The sequence below is a fragment of the Diorhabda carinulata genome, chromosome X (genome assembly GCF_026250575.1).
Source record: "Diorhabda carinulata isolate Delta chromosome X, icDioCari1.1, whole genome shotgun sequence".
NCBI lineage: Eukaryota > Metazoa > Arthropoda > Insecta > Coleoptera > Chrysomelidae > Diorhabda > Diorhabda carinulata.
This window is the reverse complement of record NC_079472.1, coordinates 45,717,538-45,737,614: the sequence shown is the minus strand read 5'-3', so window position 1 is coordinate 45,737,614 and position 20,077 is coordinate 45,717,538. Positions and strand designations below refer to the sequence as shown.

At 31.5% G+C, this 20,077-nt stretch overlaps 1 protein-coding gene across 4 annotated transcripts in view; it reads right to left on the bottom strand.

Annotated features, from left to right (window-relative positions):
• LOC130900445 (TGF-beta-activated kinase 1 and MAP3K7-binding protein 2) overlaps nt 1-20,077 on the bottom strand; it is a 55,896-nt gene that overhangs the window by 6,427 nt on the left and 29,392 nt on the right. For all 4 annotated transcript variants that reach the window (XR_009060183.1, XM_057811074.1, XM_057811075.1 and 1 more), the window contains exon 3: nt 4,923-5,129. Coding sequence is in view for 3 of the 4 variants with exons in the window: in XM_057811074.1 (XP_057667057.1) it covers nt 4,923-5,129 (207 nt within the window). In the remaining variant the exon portion in view is untranslated. The remainder of the gene's footprint in view (nt 1-4,922; nt 5,130-20,077) is intronic.

Here is a 20,077-nt window from a genome sequence, read left to right as displayed (position 1 = left end):
CAAGATGTTATTAAACTTAAAACAAATACGGAGCGGATAGAGACTGCATCTTACAGTGCATTTTTAGGTACAAGAGAGTAATAATAAAACCTAATTTCTAATGCAAAACTTAGTACGTTCATTTTAAATATTACTACACACTAATATAAATATTTTCTAAAATCTTTATAAATGCACCTCAGCTAATACAAGATTTCAGTCTTTTATTGGTCTTTTATAACCATAAGCTGTATAGAGAACTAGAAAAAGGTTTGGAAATGCCAAAATCCGTGTATATTGAAGATTCCCAATAATCGCTGAAACTTTGTATTATTTTAATTCCATGAATCTCTTCGCAACAAATTTCACCAAAAATACGAATGTAGGGTTTTCTATTTAGTGAAGAGGTTGAATTTGTGTATTCTTAAGTTTAGTTTAATTGTAACTTGCAAGGTGCAGTGTGGAGTCTATTGTCAATTCTAGTGTGATTATGAAACATTTGAAGGGGCCGTGTAAAATCGGCACTTTAACACTCAATGAAAAAAACATTAATATTATTTGTTTCAAATAATTCGCAGATACACATTTATTTAAAAGTGTTGATGACACTGTGGGATTAGTTAGTAGTATGCTACGATTTACGTAATTATTAAAGAAGATAAATGTGGCGAGTTCCAAACAGCATGTAATGCTCAATAAAAGCAATGTTTTGAATAGAAAATCATTTGAAGGAAAGTGCGTGCGTTCCTCTTAAAAAAAAGTAGAAGCACATGAAAACTTTTGAAAGAAATAAGTTTTTGCTGGAAAAAGAATTTCAAAAAGTCTATTTTAATAGAAAGAAGCGATATTGTAGTACGAAGAAGAAATTAATTAAAAACTATGAAAGAAATGTGGAACTAAAGAAGGAATGTATTTTATTTAGAAGAAACATGAATCAACGAGGTACACACTGTTACATGTAGAAGTCAGGCTTTTTAAAATAATTTATCTGCTGGTTTAAATTCACCTAAAGGAAAGGGGTGCGAACTGATAATAGTACACATTGGCAGTCCAAGCGGTTTTTATTTGACGGTTAGGTTTGACTTATTGACATTTGAATATACTCCTACCGGTGACTACGAAGAGATCTTTTTCCTGTATAGAACTGTATAATAGTAAAGGATAATGCAAGTTATCACTCGAGGCAGAAAAACTGCCCACAACCAAGTGTTTTAAAAAAAATTACACAAGGGGGTAAATTCATCACGGTTCTGTGAGAAAATAACTGTATTATTTGTGTTCCCTTCATAGAGGGAAACCTAAAAAATATGAAATTGCAGAAAATCGTGGGATGACGGTGATTAGATCACCAAGATATAATTGCGAACTAAACACGATTGAACTGGTAATGGCACAGAAAAAGTTTCAATAAAAAATAATTCTTTTCGAATGAATGATGTTAAACAGTAGTTTTTGGAGGTTGTAAATAATATGAAGCCTGAAAACTGGGAAAATTATACGATTAAAGAAGAGGAACATTATTAATGAATTGATCGAGCTACTAATTGTAAATGTTGGTTGAGACATCTCTATTCAGTGACGACAGACCAAAACATTCTAGCATAAGCCTACCTACTGAAAATTTATCCTGCCCTCCCATTATCCGAAGTGAGGTAGAACACGCCATAAAAGTAGCAAAGGTGGGTAAAGCTACTGGACCAGATGACATTGCAACCGAGGCTATAAAGCTGTTCGAAGACGAAAACATTGACATGTTGGTAAACCTTTTCAACGACATCTGTAGCACAGGTCACATTCCAAACGATTGGCTCTACTCAACTTTTATAATGATTCCTAAGACACCAAAAGCGGTAAAATGCAAAAATAATCGACCGATTAGTTTAATGAGTCATATGCTCAAGGTATTCCTCTGTATTCTTTACACAAGGATGTTCAGAAAGTTAGAAGAACTAAGTGGAGTGACCCAGTAGTGACACAGAGGACTTCAAAGTTTTAAGAGGGGAACACCAGGGGTGTCTCCTATGCTGTTCAATCTCTATGTAGAGAATGTCTTTGCTGAGGCTCTTGATAGTCTTGAGGGCTCTGATTATAGCGTTAAAGTTAATGGATACCCGCTGAATAATATTCGCTATGCGGACGATACGGCAATACTCACGGAGAATAAAAATATATAATATTGGGAAGTCATATGACTAAAAATAAATGCAACAAAAGCCAAGTGCATGGCAATAAGTAGAAATGAAATTTTAAGTGCCCGACTGCATATAGGTAACACGCCTATCGAGCAAGTGAAGACGTTTAAATATCTAGGGATATCTATAAATGAGAACTGAGATCCTCAGCAGGAAATTAAATGCCGCATTGAACAAGCAAGACAGGAATTCATTAAATTTAAACCGATATTGTGTAACCGTAATCTCTCCTTGGACCCCTTCGGAATAGAATGGTCAAATGTTATGTGTGGTAAATTTTACTGTACGGCATGGAAATATGGACATTAAAGATATCGTCCATCAATAAACTAGAAGCCTTCGAAATGTGGACTCTTCGAAGAATGTTGAGTATATCATGAGGAACGAGGATGTACAAAGAAGAGTGGGGACTGAGAGAAGTTGCTCAACTTGATGAAGGTGCGAAAGGATTCTTGGGTAACGTTCTTAGAGGAGAAAGTTATACAATACCCTAATTGATCATACAAGGAATGATCGAAGGAAAGAGAAGCGTAGGCAGAAAAAATGTCATGGCTACGCAATATAAAACCCTGGACTGGCGTATTTAACACTGGTGAGCTGTGTCATGCCGCTATAAATAGATGTCTGACCATAAGATAATCGCCAACGCACTGAAGGTGTAAGGCAGTAGAAAAAGAAAAACTAGACAGTGCTGGATATTGCTCTTATGTTCAGCAGTTGGTACCACCGAAAAGTGATTTCCAGTAGTTTAGCTCTCAAAATTTGTGATTACGCGTATAAAAACAAAGTTTTAATATAATTTTTTTCCTAGTACCGTAAAAGTGATATAGAAAAAAAATAACGAGCATGTAGCCGTGTTTTGCAGTTTCGTTTCGTTCGAAAAAAAAAATGTGGATATTAAGTTTCCTAGAGATAAAATTCTTAAAACTGTGATTAGTAGCGATTTGCAGCTCGTATTGACTACTAATCTGTTCCAATGAATTAGAACAAATGAAAACCTTTTTTTTATATAAAACATCAGCTACTAATCTTTACTTACTATAAACAGATTGAAGAATCTATTAGTACGAAGTATGGTTTCTTTTGAGAGAAGTAACCTTAATAACAAGTTTCTAAATTCATGCGAAAAAATCAGGAGGTGATTGTTCATATGAAATTAAGATGGGTCTTTCCTATAACAATATTTCTCGGCCTACCCCTTTCCGAGGTATCACCTTTAAAAGGTGGTGACTAAGATTAAGTTTAGTTTTTTTTTCTAAAATTTCAGTAACGTTAGAAACTTGAAATTCTGTAATTTTTGTTGAATGAAATGAAATTATAATTTAAAGTCCTTGTTTTATTTAAAAATATTTTCTATTTTTAAATTTTCTCCCAAAACCAATAGCAGCAGAGAAAAAAAAACACTATAATTCATAAATTTTTTTAATAAATTGAGGGGTAAACAGTAAAGTGTAATACGATTCATAATAAATGCAGGAAATAACCCCCTGTACCTTGTTTTAATTACAGTGCGTATTAATGAAAAGTTTTTATTCGAAATAAAGTAAGAGTTCCTAACTTTACCCCATATAATGTAAGAGGAATACTGAAAAAAATTACCCATAGCTAGACCATTGCGAGTGCACGAAAATTATAGAATTTCAAATTTCTCGCATTACTGAAATTTTAGAAAAAAAATGAAACTAAATTTTAGTTATCACTTTTTAAGGTTGCTATCTCGGAAAGGGGTACGCTGAGGTTATTTTGTTATAGGAAAGACCTTCTGAATTTTGTCGTATTAATTACCCATTAATAACATTAAATTTCAATAGGTTAGGTCGTTATGAATGTAGTTGAATATTCATTGGCTAGAATATAAATGACAATAAATTTTATAGGTTAGGTCGTTATAAGTGAAGTTGAAATTTATAGGTTAGGTAAGGTTAGTTGGTTGTTAATGGGGTTGAATTTCCATAGAATTATACATAAATTTACCAATCAATATTAAACATCATTCACTATAACTTATCCTTATCTAACCTATAAAAATTCAACGTCATTCAAAATCAAACCAATCGAAAAGTAATAAAAATTCCTATAGTAACCAAAATAAATATTTCAATTAATCAATCTTTCTATGAAAGTCAATTTGAATATTGAATTCCATGAGATTAAAAATTTTTACAAGCTTTAAAATCACCGGAAATCTTAATTAATTATTGTAAGTAAAATTTTATTATTGTTATATATTTATATATATTTCTTATATTGTATTTGACCATAATTTCATTCCCAGACGATGAATATATAAGTATTCGAAAGCTCGGAAAATATATTGAAGTTAGTCCATTTTGGTGTTTCTTTGCCACGTTCCCAATAAAAAAAAACTACTCATAATATAGCCGGCAAAGACTTCTTTACAATTCATATATATATATATATATATATATATATATATATATATATATATATATATATAAATAAAGGAATTAACTGATAAAAAATATATAGTCCCTATTTCAAAATTTAACGTGACTAAAGAATATTTTTTAAAAATGTAGTAAATATTACTTTCAAAGTAATAGTGTTTATTGGTAGGATTGCGAGTTGTAATTTGTTAATTTGATTATCCGCTTTTGTCATAATCTTGAACCAATTTCAAGCGATCTACCAATGTCAGTTAACATAGACTCAAGTGTACGGTTAACAATGAACTGTTCGAATTCTTATTTGAATTTAATAGATATATTTCAAAAATATAGCTTTACTTACCGTCTAATTCCAAGTCGTTGCATTGGTACCTAAGATGTTTTATCTCCTGTAGCAGCTGCCTCTCTATTTCTATATTTACTTCACTTTCTAGTCTACTTTTCTCTAATTCTTTAATTTCCTGTTGCATTATCACTAATTTGGCTTTTTCGGTGTTAAGTTCTATCCGCAATCTCTCTATTCGTGCTTGCTGTTTCAAAGTTACAGGTGCTGGAAACAAACATAAAATAATTTTACAATCTTGGAGAAGTAGCTTGGTTCGTGTTCCTCTGTTAGTGTTAACAGTAATATATTTTTTATTGAATTATTCAACAATCAACAAATAAAATAACGAAAAATACATTTTATACCACTTATATCGATACAAAGTGAGAATTTTCCTTGATTTCTACTTGAACGTACCGGAGGTATTAATATGTAGAAACAAATAGAAACGATGTAAAAACTTTTCGATTTATTTCATTAGAATATCTCAGCATGATGCAAGCAGTGACTGCACCTTGGTGCATAACGACCCAGAAGATGTACCGATAATTGGACCTGAGATAGATACAAGTAATTATAGACACCATCAGGTGATAAATCGAATAGCTGAGGACTCATTTCAACATCTAGTTGATGGAGTTGACTGACTAGACGGCATTTAAAGAAAAAATAGGTGGACCGCGACCAGCAGAAGACAGAATAAGAAGAATAATAACAAAGAACGAATATTTATTATTTTGCAAAATCGCGAGTAGGGATAACTTTAGTAAATGGATTCCCTCTTTAAGATCGTTTTTAGTTGTAATAAGTAGGCTAAGAATGTGCCCTTTTTGTAGACTATGAAAAATAGAAACCTACCGACAACGAAAAAAAAATGAGTAAAGCACATGGAAGTATAAAAGGAGGGAACACTGAACTGAACACCATAACTGAACGGATTAGCCTTGATCAAGTGTTAGTTCAGATAACATCTAGTAAAAAGACACCTACGTTATTTTAAGTTATTGAGAAATCGCCTGGGAAAATTAATTAATAGTATGGGCCGTACTCGTTCTAAATTAGGAAATTTTTATTTTTATGCAATTTACTTGAAATTTATGCTTAATAACATGTGTTATTATAAACATAAATGGTTATAATGATAATTTAAATATTAGATTTAAAAAAGTTACATCTGACAGACTTCAATTTTCTCGATTATATTTGACATATGTTTCAATATAGAAGATGCATTCGAGTACCTTGTTAATATACCATAAAATACCAATATATATATATATATATATATATATATATATATATATATATATATATATATATATATATATATATATATATATATATATATATATATAATATATATTGAAGAATGCAGGGGGCATCGAACACGTATCTATCACATCTAAAATGATGTTGAACGTGCGAATGGCGCATAGTAGATATGTGGAGTTCTGTCAGAATAAAAAAAATGAAGATGCACAAAAACAAAAGGAGTCTAATGAAAGAAAAAGAAAAGCAGAAGAAGTTAAAGAATTGAAAGCAAAACGAAAGAACTTGTTAGAACAAACATCAGCTTTAAATGACCAAATCAAAAATTTAGAAAAGAATAAATAAATGAACCTATTGTGATTCGCTGTTAATATAAGTAGTCATTAATTCAATAATATATTTCATTTATATTTTGTTATGAGTAACTAATATGTATCATTCTTTATGAAAAAACAATAAAAAAGCGATAATTATTTTTTTTGTATTGAATGCTATTGTTTATTGAATATTACTAAAAATTGGTTTACTAATATCGGGAAAATTAGAAAAAGTTGTCGGGAAAAAGCGGGAAAACTGCGGGAATTGAGATGCACGTCAGGTCTAGACACCCTGTATAAATAAATTGAGTACCTAAATAAGAACCGTTTGTATAAATCTTTGTCTCTATAAAAACCAACACAACATAATGGTAAACAGCTATACAGGCTATAAATAGGTAAACAAAGAAATACAAAAAATTTAGCATCGATTAACATAATAGAACAGGGCCGCCTTCACAGTGGCAATATATCAGTCTTTTTGTTTTGTTAAAATTGGTTTGTCTTGCAACAAATTGGTATCTAATGTTTTAAAATATTTTTCAAAATGGATTTTATTACATCAGATAAATAATTTATTGTTTATTCAAATATTTTAATATTTATCCTCCAGATAATATAAATTTACGTGATATTTCAATAACACTTGAGGGATAAATCAAATAACCCTTATCCTTGATTCATATTGAAAATAGGTTAAGATGTTATTATTAGAAAACAAGCAAGTGAACTCTTTCTGTAGCCTCAATCAAAATTTTTTTAAAATCGATATTTTTTGAAAACAAATTCAAACACTAGGAGACTAGGTATTTAAGATTATTATTATTTCTTTGACGCCTTTATCTAGGACTCAAAAATCGGAGGGCTGCACTTGATTGGAATTATAGTCTATTTCAGAAAGGTATATAGTAATAAAATAGGGAATTCCGTCCAGTTCGGCTCAATTTCGGTGTCGGCCATAGGTGTAGGAAATATTGTGTAGGGATTACTTAGGTAGTAGATTATATAGTTACGTTTTGCGTTTAACAGGTACCGTTTAACCTTCTATTAGTGCCTCTGCGTAATTTCAACCTTATTTCAGATTCGGCTTAACCATGCGCCGCAAGGGCAATGACAGTATTCCGTTGATAACTAAAAAACTTTCTTGGACCACTTTGAGAAATATGGATTTTGCCTGGGAAAAGCATAACCGTAAAGCACTACTTTTACTGGAAAGCGATGAAATTGTTAGCTGGCGACGAAAATACTTAAAAATTATAAAGCAGTACAGAACAGAGCAGAAAAAAATCTTTTATCTTGATGAGACGTGGATTAATAAAGGTTAAACAGTACCAAAAATGTGGCCAGACAAAAATATAACCAGTGCTCGCCAAGCTTTCATGGAAGGTCTATCAACGGGTATTAAGGTGCCTTCAGGTAAAGGGAATTGACTAATAATCGTCCATATTGGAAGAGAAGAGGAATTTTTAAAAGAAAGTTTGATAACCTTTCAGTCGTGTCATACGGGAGATTACCACGAAGACATGGATTCGGATGTTTTTGAAGACTAGAAATAATTGACTGGTTCACCATCAAAAGTATTGAATTTGAAGATAAATCGATAAAAAAAGAATTATTAGCGATAGCAAATTTACACAAACATAGTTTTATGAAATACGCCGTGGAAGATGTAGCAGAAAAACATAGTGTAACTGTGCTGCGCACACCATCATATTATTGCTAACTAAATCATTAAAAAAGACAATATTTTTATTTTTTATAATTTAATTTCTCTTTAATGTATTTTTTGTATAATGTTCAATAAAAAATAAGTGTACCTAATACTATGTACATAATACCTAATTTTTATTCTGTTGAAATAAAATTCTTTCCTTTTACGAGTATCCTACCGGCACGCCTTTGGCACAATATTTTCAGTGTTTGTGAATGGATAACAATAGGCTAAATCCATATATTGACCCCAACCCGGGTGGTACTAACTGCGCTTGATAAAAAAAAATTACAATGAAATCAATGCCAAAGTATGAAAGGGGCTTAAACATTCGTTGGGTCACTCTGTGGTCCCTTTGCATACCTAATGAGATTTTATTGCTCTATACATTTCTGAAATAAACTATATATATATATATATATATATATATATATATTGTTATGGTATGATAATGTGTAATGTTAATTTTTATAAATTTTATTTTAAATATATATATATATATATATATATATATAAATATATATATATATATATTTATATATATATATATATATATATATATATATATATATATATATATATATATATATTTATATATATAAAACATCCGAATCCATGTCTTCGTGGTAATCTCCCGTATGACACGACTGAAAGGTTATCAAACTTTCTTTTAAAAATTCCTCTTCTCTTCCAATATGGACGATTATTAGTCAATTCCCTTTACCTGAAGGCACCTTAATACCCGTTGATAGACCTTCCATGAAAGCTTGGCGAGCACTGGTTATATTTTTGTCTGGCCACATTTTTGGTACTGTTTAACCTTTATTAATCCACGTCTCATCAAGATAAAAGATTTTTTTCTGCTCTGTTCTGTACTGCTTTATAATTTTTAAGTATTTTCGTCGCCAGCTAACAATTTCATCGCTTTCCAGTAAAAGTAGTGCTTTACGGTTATGCTTTTCCCAGGCAAAATCCATATTTCTCAAAGTGGTCCAAGAAAGTTTTTTAGTTATCAACGGAATACTGTCATTGCCCTTGCGGCGCATGGTTAAGCCGAATCTGAAATAAGGTTGAAATTACGCAGAGGCACTAATAGAAGGTTAAACGGTACCTGTTAAACGCAAAACGTAACTGTATAATCTACTACCTAAGTAATCCCTACACAATATTTCCTACACCTATGGCCGACACCGAAATTGAGCCGAACTGGACGGAATTCCCTATTTTATTACTATATACCTTTCTGAAATAGACTATAATTCCAATCAAGTGCAGCCCTCCGATTTTTGAGTCCTAGATAAAGGCGTCAAAGAAATAATAATAATCTTAAATACCTAGTCTCCTAGTGTTTGAATTTGTTTTCAAAAAATATCGATTTTAAAAAAATTTTGATTGAGGCTACAGAAAGAGTTCACTTGCTTGTTTTCTAATAATAACATCTTAACCTATTTTCAATATGAATCAAGGATAAGGGTTATTTGATTTATCCCTCAAGTGTTATTGAAATATCACGTAAATTTATATTATCTGGAGGATAAATATTAAAATATTTGAATAAACAATAAATTATTTATCTGATGTAATAAAATCCATTTTGAAAAATATTTTAAAACATTAGATACCAATTTGTTGCAAGACAAACCAATTTTAACAAAACAAAAAGACTGATATATTGCCACTGTGAAGGCGGCCCTGTTCTATTATGTTAATCGATGCTAAATTTTTTGTATTTCTTTGTTTACCTATTTATAGCCTGTATAGCTGTTTACCATTATGTTGTGTTGGTTTTTATAGAGACAAAGATTTATACAAACGGTTCTTATTTAGGTACTCAATTTATTTATACAGGGTGTCTAGACCTGACGTGCATCTCAATTCCCGCAGTTTTCCCGCTTTTTCCCGACAACTTTTTCTAATTTTCCCGATATTAGTAAACCAATTTTTAGTAATATTCAATAAACAATAGCATTCAATACAAAAAAAATAATTATCGCTTTTTTATTGTTTTTTCATAAAGAATGATACATATTAGTTACTCATAACAAAATATAAATGAAATATATTATTGAATTAATGACTACTTATATTAACAGCGAATCACAATAGGTTCATTTATTTATTCTTTTCTAAATTTTTGATTTGGTCATTTAAAGCTGATGTTTGTTCTAACAAGTTCTTTCGTTTTGCTTTCAATTCTTTAACTTCTTCTGCTTTTCTTTTTCTTTCATTAGACTCCTTTTGTTTTTGTGCATCTTCATTTTTTTTATTCTGACAGAACTCCACATATCTACTATGCGCCATTCGCACGTTCAACATCATTTTAGATGTGATAGATACGTGTTTGATGCCCCCTGCATTCTTCAATGCGCTCTTAGTTGAAAATCCTATATCAATTTTGCTAGCAGGAAGCAAATTATCACTCTTCATATCGACTCTGATAACAGAAGTAGCTACTTCCAAAACTTCAGGCTTGACTACATGTCTCATTATGTTAGTTGTCATATTTGTTAGATCTGTATATAGAAAAGGAGCTAATGGATCTTCTGATTGGAATTCTACGAGAAATGGTTCAACTAAAGAGGCAGCAGTGATGAAAAAAGAAAGTTTGGCTACTGCCAAAGCGTCCTTGACGAATAATGATACAACTTGAAATGGTCTATTACCATTATTGAGAGGGTTCTTTCACGACCAGTGCCACTCGCATACTGCGGATTGTGTTGACGAAAATCGTCTGCAACACGATTGGCAACTGTTTACTAGTTGAGACTTGCATGTTCCGCGCGAGGTGCCGCGAAGCGTGTTTTGTCATATGAGAACTCTAGCCTTCCGCGAAATGTGTTTCAAGACTCATACTTTATTTTCTTTTTGTTATCAGTATATGTATTGAAACTACAACTTTCTGTGCATTTCTCCGAAAATTCCCGATCTCGAAAAAAAATCCCGTTGTTTTCCCGTCTTTTCCCGCTGCCAAAAAATTCCCACTTTTTTCCCGCTATTTCCCGATGGCTAGACACCCTGTTTATATACCGACACTAAGTATCCTGAACTATTCACTACTTACTAAAATATGCACTTATTACTAAACACTTACATAACGTATTTGTATTTATTTAAATATACCGTTTACTTGTCAATAAACAAACTAGTATTTATAGCAAAAAGAATTTCTTCAATATTTATAGAAAGTGAAAAAAACAAAGAAATAAATATAAAAACCTTCCTAGAAATTGGTTCGAAAAACAATATAAACGAATCGTCGCTGTATATAAAAAAATGTAGAAAAGCGGTTTCCGAGAACCGGCACATTCGACTCTTCCATCATAAACGGACAGGACCGGTTTCACAGTCCATGTCGTGGAAGAGTTCATAACAATGATAAAGTAATTCCTTTAAAGGTACAATGATATTTCACAAGTTTATTTATCTAATACATATATCAAATATGTTTTGATCTATCGTTAGTAATAAAATACATGTATTAAACTATCAATATTATTTTTATTCACAATAAATCTACTTTTTATCTTTTTATATGAATATAAACTTACAGGCTTCACTTGGTCGCGGCTATAAAAACTCACTTATGCGCGTTGCCCGCTTTCTTAATCCTTGGTAAAGTACAATTTAAAGAAAAGAGTACCTATAGCTAGGCATTTTACTAAATCCAACGAAATAGGATAGAAAACACGACCCTATCGAAATTCTTCCCAGAATTCATCGATATTTGAGGAAACTCAAGTGTGCATGTGGGATTTATTCTGTCCGTTACTTTATTGATTTTTCAAATTAACTAAAACAACACTCGCGACTTGACTGTCAATTCTATTCATATTTAGAATTCTATTATAATGATCATATAATATGAATTACTGTGATTTTGTATATTATTTATACAAAATATCATGTCATATCTATGATGAAGGTCATTTGACGTAAAACCTAAACTTTAATCGATACACGCCTTTCTGTACGCAATAAAAAGTATTTTTTCTCAATAGTTGGATTCGAATTCTATAATAAATAAAATAAAATAGATAATATAATCTCACCTATATTCCAGATATCGTATAAGTTCATTTTCATTTTGTTATCTCTGGTCGTGCAATATTTAGAACTTTAAACTGGTAAAACCTACGATACGTGTTTATGGTTTAGTTCAAAGTTTGTCAATAGATCATGTTGAAAATCAGTAGCGGTTCGTATATGTATAATAAACTCGAGAACATACTCATAATTTCAATGAATACCCTGTGGATATTTCCTAAAATATATACCGCCGTTCAAACCATAATTATTTTATTGATTAATGAAGTGAAGTAATTTAGGCTTTTGTTTTTTCAACGAATATTTCGCGATTATAGTATTATTATGCTAGTAATAAAAATATAAAACCGAGAGTGACAACAAATATGTATACGTAACGTTTTAATATAACACAAATGATACTATATATTACTTCCTACATAAAATTCACTACAAGGTTTTAGATTTACAATTACTATTAATACGAGAGTTGACTGAAAAGTTGGGAAACATATTCGCGCATGCGTTGAGACATTCTCACTAACATTTCAGCCATTTTTAACGCTTAGTTTCTGTTTGATAATCCTAAAAGTGAGTCGTTGTGAAATGGTTAAAATTGAATATGGAGCTGTCATTTAATATTTGTTTTTGAAAGGTGATATGCCTACAAAGGTAACGACAAGGCGAATTCACTCACCGATGGGCCTAGAACCCATTCTTGGTTAGATAAAAGTGTTGCTATCGCGTTTTTCAACGGTCTTCTCGCAAGGCGGGCTCGGCAAGATGGACGGAGATACCTGGCACCGGACCGGACTTCTAAATGGACACTGCCATCTAAGACGCTATCTCCACACCATGGGCATCACGGACGATCCGGAGTGTCGTTGGTGCATGGAGGAGGACAAAACCGTTATCTGTGAGTACTCTGCACTCACATGAGCGCGGTTTGAACACTTGGGCAAGCCTAATAGGATATCAGGCTTTGGTAATGTCATAGGCCTATCTGAATGCCTATGTGCTCAGCGGATCCTTGGCTGCTCACAATGACTATGCTATGACTAGAGTTTCTACTTTTACTTGAAACAATTCCGACTGTAAACTGTTGTATGGAGGAGAGTTTAAGGAAGCTCTTTGACAATGATGTATGGAAAAATTGCGTTCAACACATAATACAGAGAGAAAATTAATATTCTATTTTGCCACCTGTAATTAATCCTAACAATTTCACTTCCGAAGAGTCTTATTTTTCAGATAAATAAATTAGTAAGTTTTTTTAATATTTAGTAGTTTATATGAGAAATTATATTGTAGAAAGAAAATTTAACTCATGAAACTAAGGCGTAAGAAGTAATGTTTAACACTTGCGAAACAATAAAGTCATCATTGAGAGTTGCTTTATTTATTAGATGTAATGCATCAAATAAAAGTTGGAAAAAAAAATTTGATTTAATATTAGTACCAATTATACTATAATAGTATTAAAGCTATACTATTAAAGCTCTACTTACACCCTTATTCAAAATCTATCCTGTGCCGAAGGGTGTTTCTTATTTTTTAGTAGTGAAAAAATATTGTAATAAAATTGAGAATATTTGATTTTAGCATGTATTGGAGTTAAACACAGTTTAAATGAATTATTCGTAGATCTGTTGATATTCTCAAACAAGTTCATGATTAATCGGACCCATTTAACCCCTCCAAAGACCATCCTCGGAGGGTAGTAATATTGAAAACTTTATTATATATTTATTATTATCTCGATTTTCATGAAAATTTGAATACAAGCTCTACTTACCCTCTTCTACAAAATTTTCCCGAACCAGGCTTTTTATATTTTGAGGGGTGTAAACTACCTCTTATTACAATAAAATTAAAAATTTCAACGTATAATTCGTAAAACTGTTGACATTTTCAAACACGTTTATGATCAATCAGATTCTTTTATAATTAAGAATTATTCAAAATTGTATTTATATTGAATTGCAAATATTTTGTCGGTATTTTTAAGAAGTGTTGTTTTTCGAATATTTCAATCCTCCTGAAACCCACCTTCAATGACCAAAAATATCAAAATTGCAGTTAAAATTTTTTTACAGAAATAATAAAAAAATATTTTTAAAACCAATAAAATTCCTTATTTAGGAAATAATGTAAAAAACAATTTTAAATAATTATATTTCATCATCACTAATATATTCTTTTTCTCGTTCGTGCCAACTGTTGCCCGATTGTACGCTCCACGCTCTTTTCCAATGCTTCAAAATTCGTGCTCCGAAATTTTGAAAAAAACGCAGTTGATTTTTCGAATAGAACTCGCTCAATTTTCAAGCTAGAAACTTTTTTAAAACATCATTTTCTATGGGATTTTATTTCAAGTACTATCAACGTCATATTAATTAAAACTTTTTTCAACCCCCGGTTTCGAAAAGGGTTGTGTTGGTACGCGGGCTTTGAACTAATGTATCTCCTTCAATTTTTATGATACACAGATTTAAAAGAGCACTACAATTAATATATGAAACATTTTCTCATAACATGAATAATTTTTGGTTTATTTAAGAAAAATTCATTTTTTTTTCAAGATTACGGTAATGCAGTGTTCAATTTAATCAATTATTTTTTCTAAAATAAGCATTCAAATTTGGTCAAATCACATGGATCATATCAATAATATATAAATTAAGTTAATTTCGAGTGGATTACGATTAATTAAATAGGGTAAACCTTATTTTTGTTATAAATCAGTCTACTCTTATGTAAAAGACTTTTGTCAGTGCTCATTTTAAAGGTTTTTTATGTGCTTTGAAAAAGATCTTTTAAGTTTATTCCAAAAATTCCATAATTTCAAGTTATTTGAGGATAAAGGTTTTCAATTTCAATAGCCCTCCCTCAACGAGGAATAACTCAGTTATTATTGAATTTACAGAAGAAGAAAAAACTTTGTAAAGAATTAGTCAATATATCGACCTACGAGATTATTTTCAACTCTAAGAAGGGGTGGCACACACCCACACACCCGGCACGGGGCAGATTTTGAAGAAGGTTATAAATACTACCTTCATACCAATTTTCAAGAAAATCCATCTTGATTATTAAGATTCCACGGGAAATCAGCGAGTACCTGGCCTAAAGAATTCTAAATCATTTCATCTCTTTATGACCAAATTTGCAAGTGATTTTTGAAAAGCTTCGATAATCTATTTTCATAGAATTCCAATATGAAAATTCAGTTATAACGTTATTGTTTATTATAATTCAATTATTTTGACAATGGAACGCCGCTGAGGAGAGCCGAATTATTTGTTTTTCCATTGTATGTTTTGCTTCTTTGAGTGAGAATTACATTACTGGAATAGAAAAAAGTAGACGCAGATGTGTCTCATATGATTCGGGAGTATTTATTTTGATTGCCAATTTGTATATTAGATTTACTCAATAATTATTTTCTCTGTGGCTGATTTTTATGATAGTACCACTAATAGTATAGTAAAGAATTACACAATACCTTGGTTAGTCGATGATTCCATTATCAGTTATATACATTCCACTTTCATTGAAATAAATAGAAATAGCAAACAACCCGAAGGATTGAAATTTCTATTCACTTTATAAACTGTATTTTATATCCAAGACAGAAAATATTGCGAGCTCTGATATCAACTAATTATTGCTCGGTTTTAATAATGTGAAAACTTTATCTGTTAATGTACAAAGAGAGATCCATCTAGGAAGCAACTAACAAACTTATCAAGAGTGTCTGACCGATAAATGAATTTTTCTCACAGATTTGTAAAATTTGCATTGCAATTTTGAGAGTTTTTATTTAGATTACACAATTTTTGATAAGATTAAATTATTTCGATTAAGGTATAGAACAAAAACATTGAAATATTTCACGCTCTTGATTAGTTGCTTTAGTACATCAATGGTTACACTGCAAATCAAAGTTTTTTGGCCAGATTGTAGGAGAAGTTTCCATCTTAAAAATGCTTTAAACTTTTTAACCATTCCACATAATAGTTGCCATCTTTTCAAAAAAGGGAAAAGTCGTTTGAGGACAGATCTGGTGAATACGGTGGGTGGTCAACCAATTCGGTGTGGAGTTGCTAGTCTCCCCAGATGGCGGATAGGGGAACGCTTCCCAGATATGGGTGATACCGGGAAAATGAAATATTAGGGGCGGACCAAATACTAGCTTGTTGCAGAGCAGTAACTGCAACATTACTGATATGAGCTCATGGAAGAATAACTTCTCTAAGGATTTATACTCAGAAAGTTGCAGGCGACCATCAGATACTGAAAAAAGCCGTCTGTACCACTACAATAGAGAAAGCAACGGGAAACCACTCTATAAATTTTCCCAAGTATAGTTAGCATGGCGCAAACTAAAACGTATACATACATAAAACAACAATCCCAAAGATTTTTGAGAGTATAATTAGATTGGGTACGTGGAATGTAGCGGAGAAACTCAGTAATTTAAGAGATGGAACGTTTAAAAATTAATATTATTGGTATAAGTGAGCTAAGGTGGCCTGGATCGGAAACGTGCAAACAAGATGGAGGTACATTGTACTACTCTGGAAGTATAGAGAGCTACATACATCATAGAAACGGAGTTGGTATATTTATAACGTCGGAGTTTATCCAATATGTTGAAAATTTTATTCCCATCAGCGACAGGATGGCACTACTCCAGTAAAATAGTAAACCATTTAATATGAATATTAATCATGTATATGCCCCTACTGCTGAAAAGAAATATGAGAATGAAATAGAACCATAATAGAATAGAACTATAATCAATTAAAAAAGACGCTTAAAAACTTGAAGAAAAATGAAGTCACATACATCATAGGTTTCAAAGATCTGACTTGGTAGGTGAATAAGGATTAAGGGAGTGGAACGAGCGGGGCGATAAATTATACCAATTCTGTCAAGAGCATGACATGATAATCGCAAATACATAGTTTAAACTACACGAAAGACGATTGTATACATGGAAAAGACCAGAAGATAACCCACCTCACATAATTAGAAACCTATATACTATATCCTAGTATACAATAGATTCAAAAATGGTGTTAGAAAAGTAACAACATATCCTGGTGGAGGCACTGGATCACAAACCTCTGATATAAAAATCGACAAATAAAACAGTGCAGAAATCTGGAACACTTTTAAAGATCACATTTCCAAAATAATAGAAAAACACAAGACACAAAAAACAACAATGGATGACTGACGAAATCCTAGATTTGATGGAGGAAAGAAGACGGCAGAAAAATATAAGGGAAAAATATAAACAGATACAGAAAATAATCAAACAAAAAATAAGAGTGGCCAAAGAAGATTGAGTGAAAGATAAATGCATTGAAATGGAAGAGTTACAAGACAAACATGACACGTTCAATATGTTTAAAAAAGTCAGAGAAGTAGCTGGCCTTTACAACAAGAAGACTCCTCATACCTTAAGGGATTCAAAAGGAAAAATAATCATAGATGAAGAAGAAATTCGGAAAACTTGGTATGTGTATATCAAAGAACTGTTGAATCTGACAACATTCCAACAGAGATGCTAAAGCTTTTAAATGAAGAGAACATAGGAATATTAGTCAAACTCTTCAATCATGTTTATTAAACCGTTGAAATTCCAGAAGACTGGTTAAAGTCCGAATTCATAACATTTCTAAAAAAACAATGTCCAAAGCACTGTAGCGACTATAGACTGATAAGTCTTATGAGTCACACTATAAAAATATTCTTAAGAATAATCCACGCTAGAATCAGAGAATAATCGAAAAATTATATTGGCGCCAAAGAGCGGGCGTTCGAATCAACGGAAAATCGACAGAAGAATGCGAAATATCAAGAGGAGTTAGACAAGGTTGCATATTCTCACCACTTGAACTTGTGGAGCATTTGTACTACATACTATCGAAGATCATATTACTGGCATAAGGAAAAAATGAAAGAGATTTATAATTAAAATATAAAAATTAACATTTTTCCTAATAGGTGGATTGATCGGGGAGGTCCATTTACATGGCCACCACGGTCCCCTGAATTAGATACAAAGGATTCATTTTTTTTAGATATCTTAAAACCTTGGTATATGCAACATCGGTAAACACAAGGAACGAAATAATCGACAGAATAAACTTCTATTGTGACGCTATAGACTCCGGAAGGATATACAATGCAATGTGCCCACTTTTTATTTATTATTAGTTTTTTTTTGTTAATATTTGATAAGTTGTAGACCAACGAATCAAATTTTTCTACATCTCAATTTTTTCTTTATGTAAGTGACACGATGTTATTATATAATTATATATAAATAATTATAACTCATGATAATTTTCTTCAGAATGTCTCTTTATGGCGAACGGTTTCCTTGGCATGTATAACGATCTAAAAATCTACATATCTATTAAACCATAAATTTGATCGAGTTAAGCAAAGTGTACCTTTTTGTTACAAAATCGATTGAAAAATTCATTTTTGCTATCTTTAGATTGTACAGGTTGTCCCTGTAAAAGTTACGGATTGTTAACCATTAGGCATAATCCACCCCTGGCCTTTAGATAGTAGTGTAGAATTATTTACACTCTGCATGGACGTACGTAATCATCCATTAAAAATTCATAATGTTCGAATTTATAAATTAGAAAATATACTTAAATATAAGTTACGAATTTGCAACTTTAAAGGCATATAACACTATAAAATTTTTTTGTCACAGTATTGTTTTTTATGTAGTACCGAATACTTAATCTTATCTCTTTCATATTTAGGAATATTTTCTTATCTATTCTATATCCATTAATGTATTATAACGTGATGGTTATTTCGACATCATAAATTTACGAGTTTCGACATTTTTTGAACTTCATCCGTTTACCAACCTTGGGGTATTAATCTTAGATAAATGACAATTTTTGAACGAAATTATTTGTGACAACTCCTGAGGTTATTAGCTTCAAGAGATAATTTGTCATCGACAAAGGCAATAGCCAATTACTGGTTGCCCAAGTTGTAGAACATGGGCGGATCATTAGCATTATAAATGTTCATAGAACGACCTACATGTTGCCTTCAATCTCAAATGAGTCGATCTCAGTGGTCCCAAGAACGAATAGCATGAAATCGTGTCTTCGTTTGCTCCAACGTTGGTTATTATCATTGCTTTATTTACGAGCGCACAAGAAAATTTGATCTGCCGAAGTGAGTCCTAGAGATGGGCAAACATACGAACTTTTTGAATAATTATTATCATTAAGACAAAACGAGAAACTATCAGCAAAATCTAAGATTTTCCAAAATGAGCAAATGTTCAATATTATATAAAATATTGAACAAAAATTGAGTGGATTTTTGGTATTAGGTTCAAAATAATGAAAAAATTGCGTATTTTTAGTTTTCCACAAAAAGCCTTTTAATTTAAGAAAGGTTAGGTTAGGTTAGGAGCCTATGACTATAATCGCATTGATGAGAGAGTATCAACTCTTTGTTAACTCTTTTATCATTTTTCTTCTTCTATTTACGGTAATAAACATTTAAAGCTAAATACAGAGATTGTAGATAACGTCTTTATACCTGCATATGTGCGCTTGATGCACGCATTCAATTTTTCTACTTGATCTATTTGTACGTTATGAACCGTGATTTCTGCTTCTGCTACATTTTGCTGTTAAGTTGTGATAATATATTTAGTCTTTTTTGTATTAAGCTTAAATCCGTAATTCTGGCAGACCATGAAAATCGGTCTATAAGCCCCTGTAGTTCTTCAAAAGAGCTGGCTATTCAAATAATATCTTCAGTGTAGCGTATATTGTTGATAAGTTTTCCAC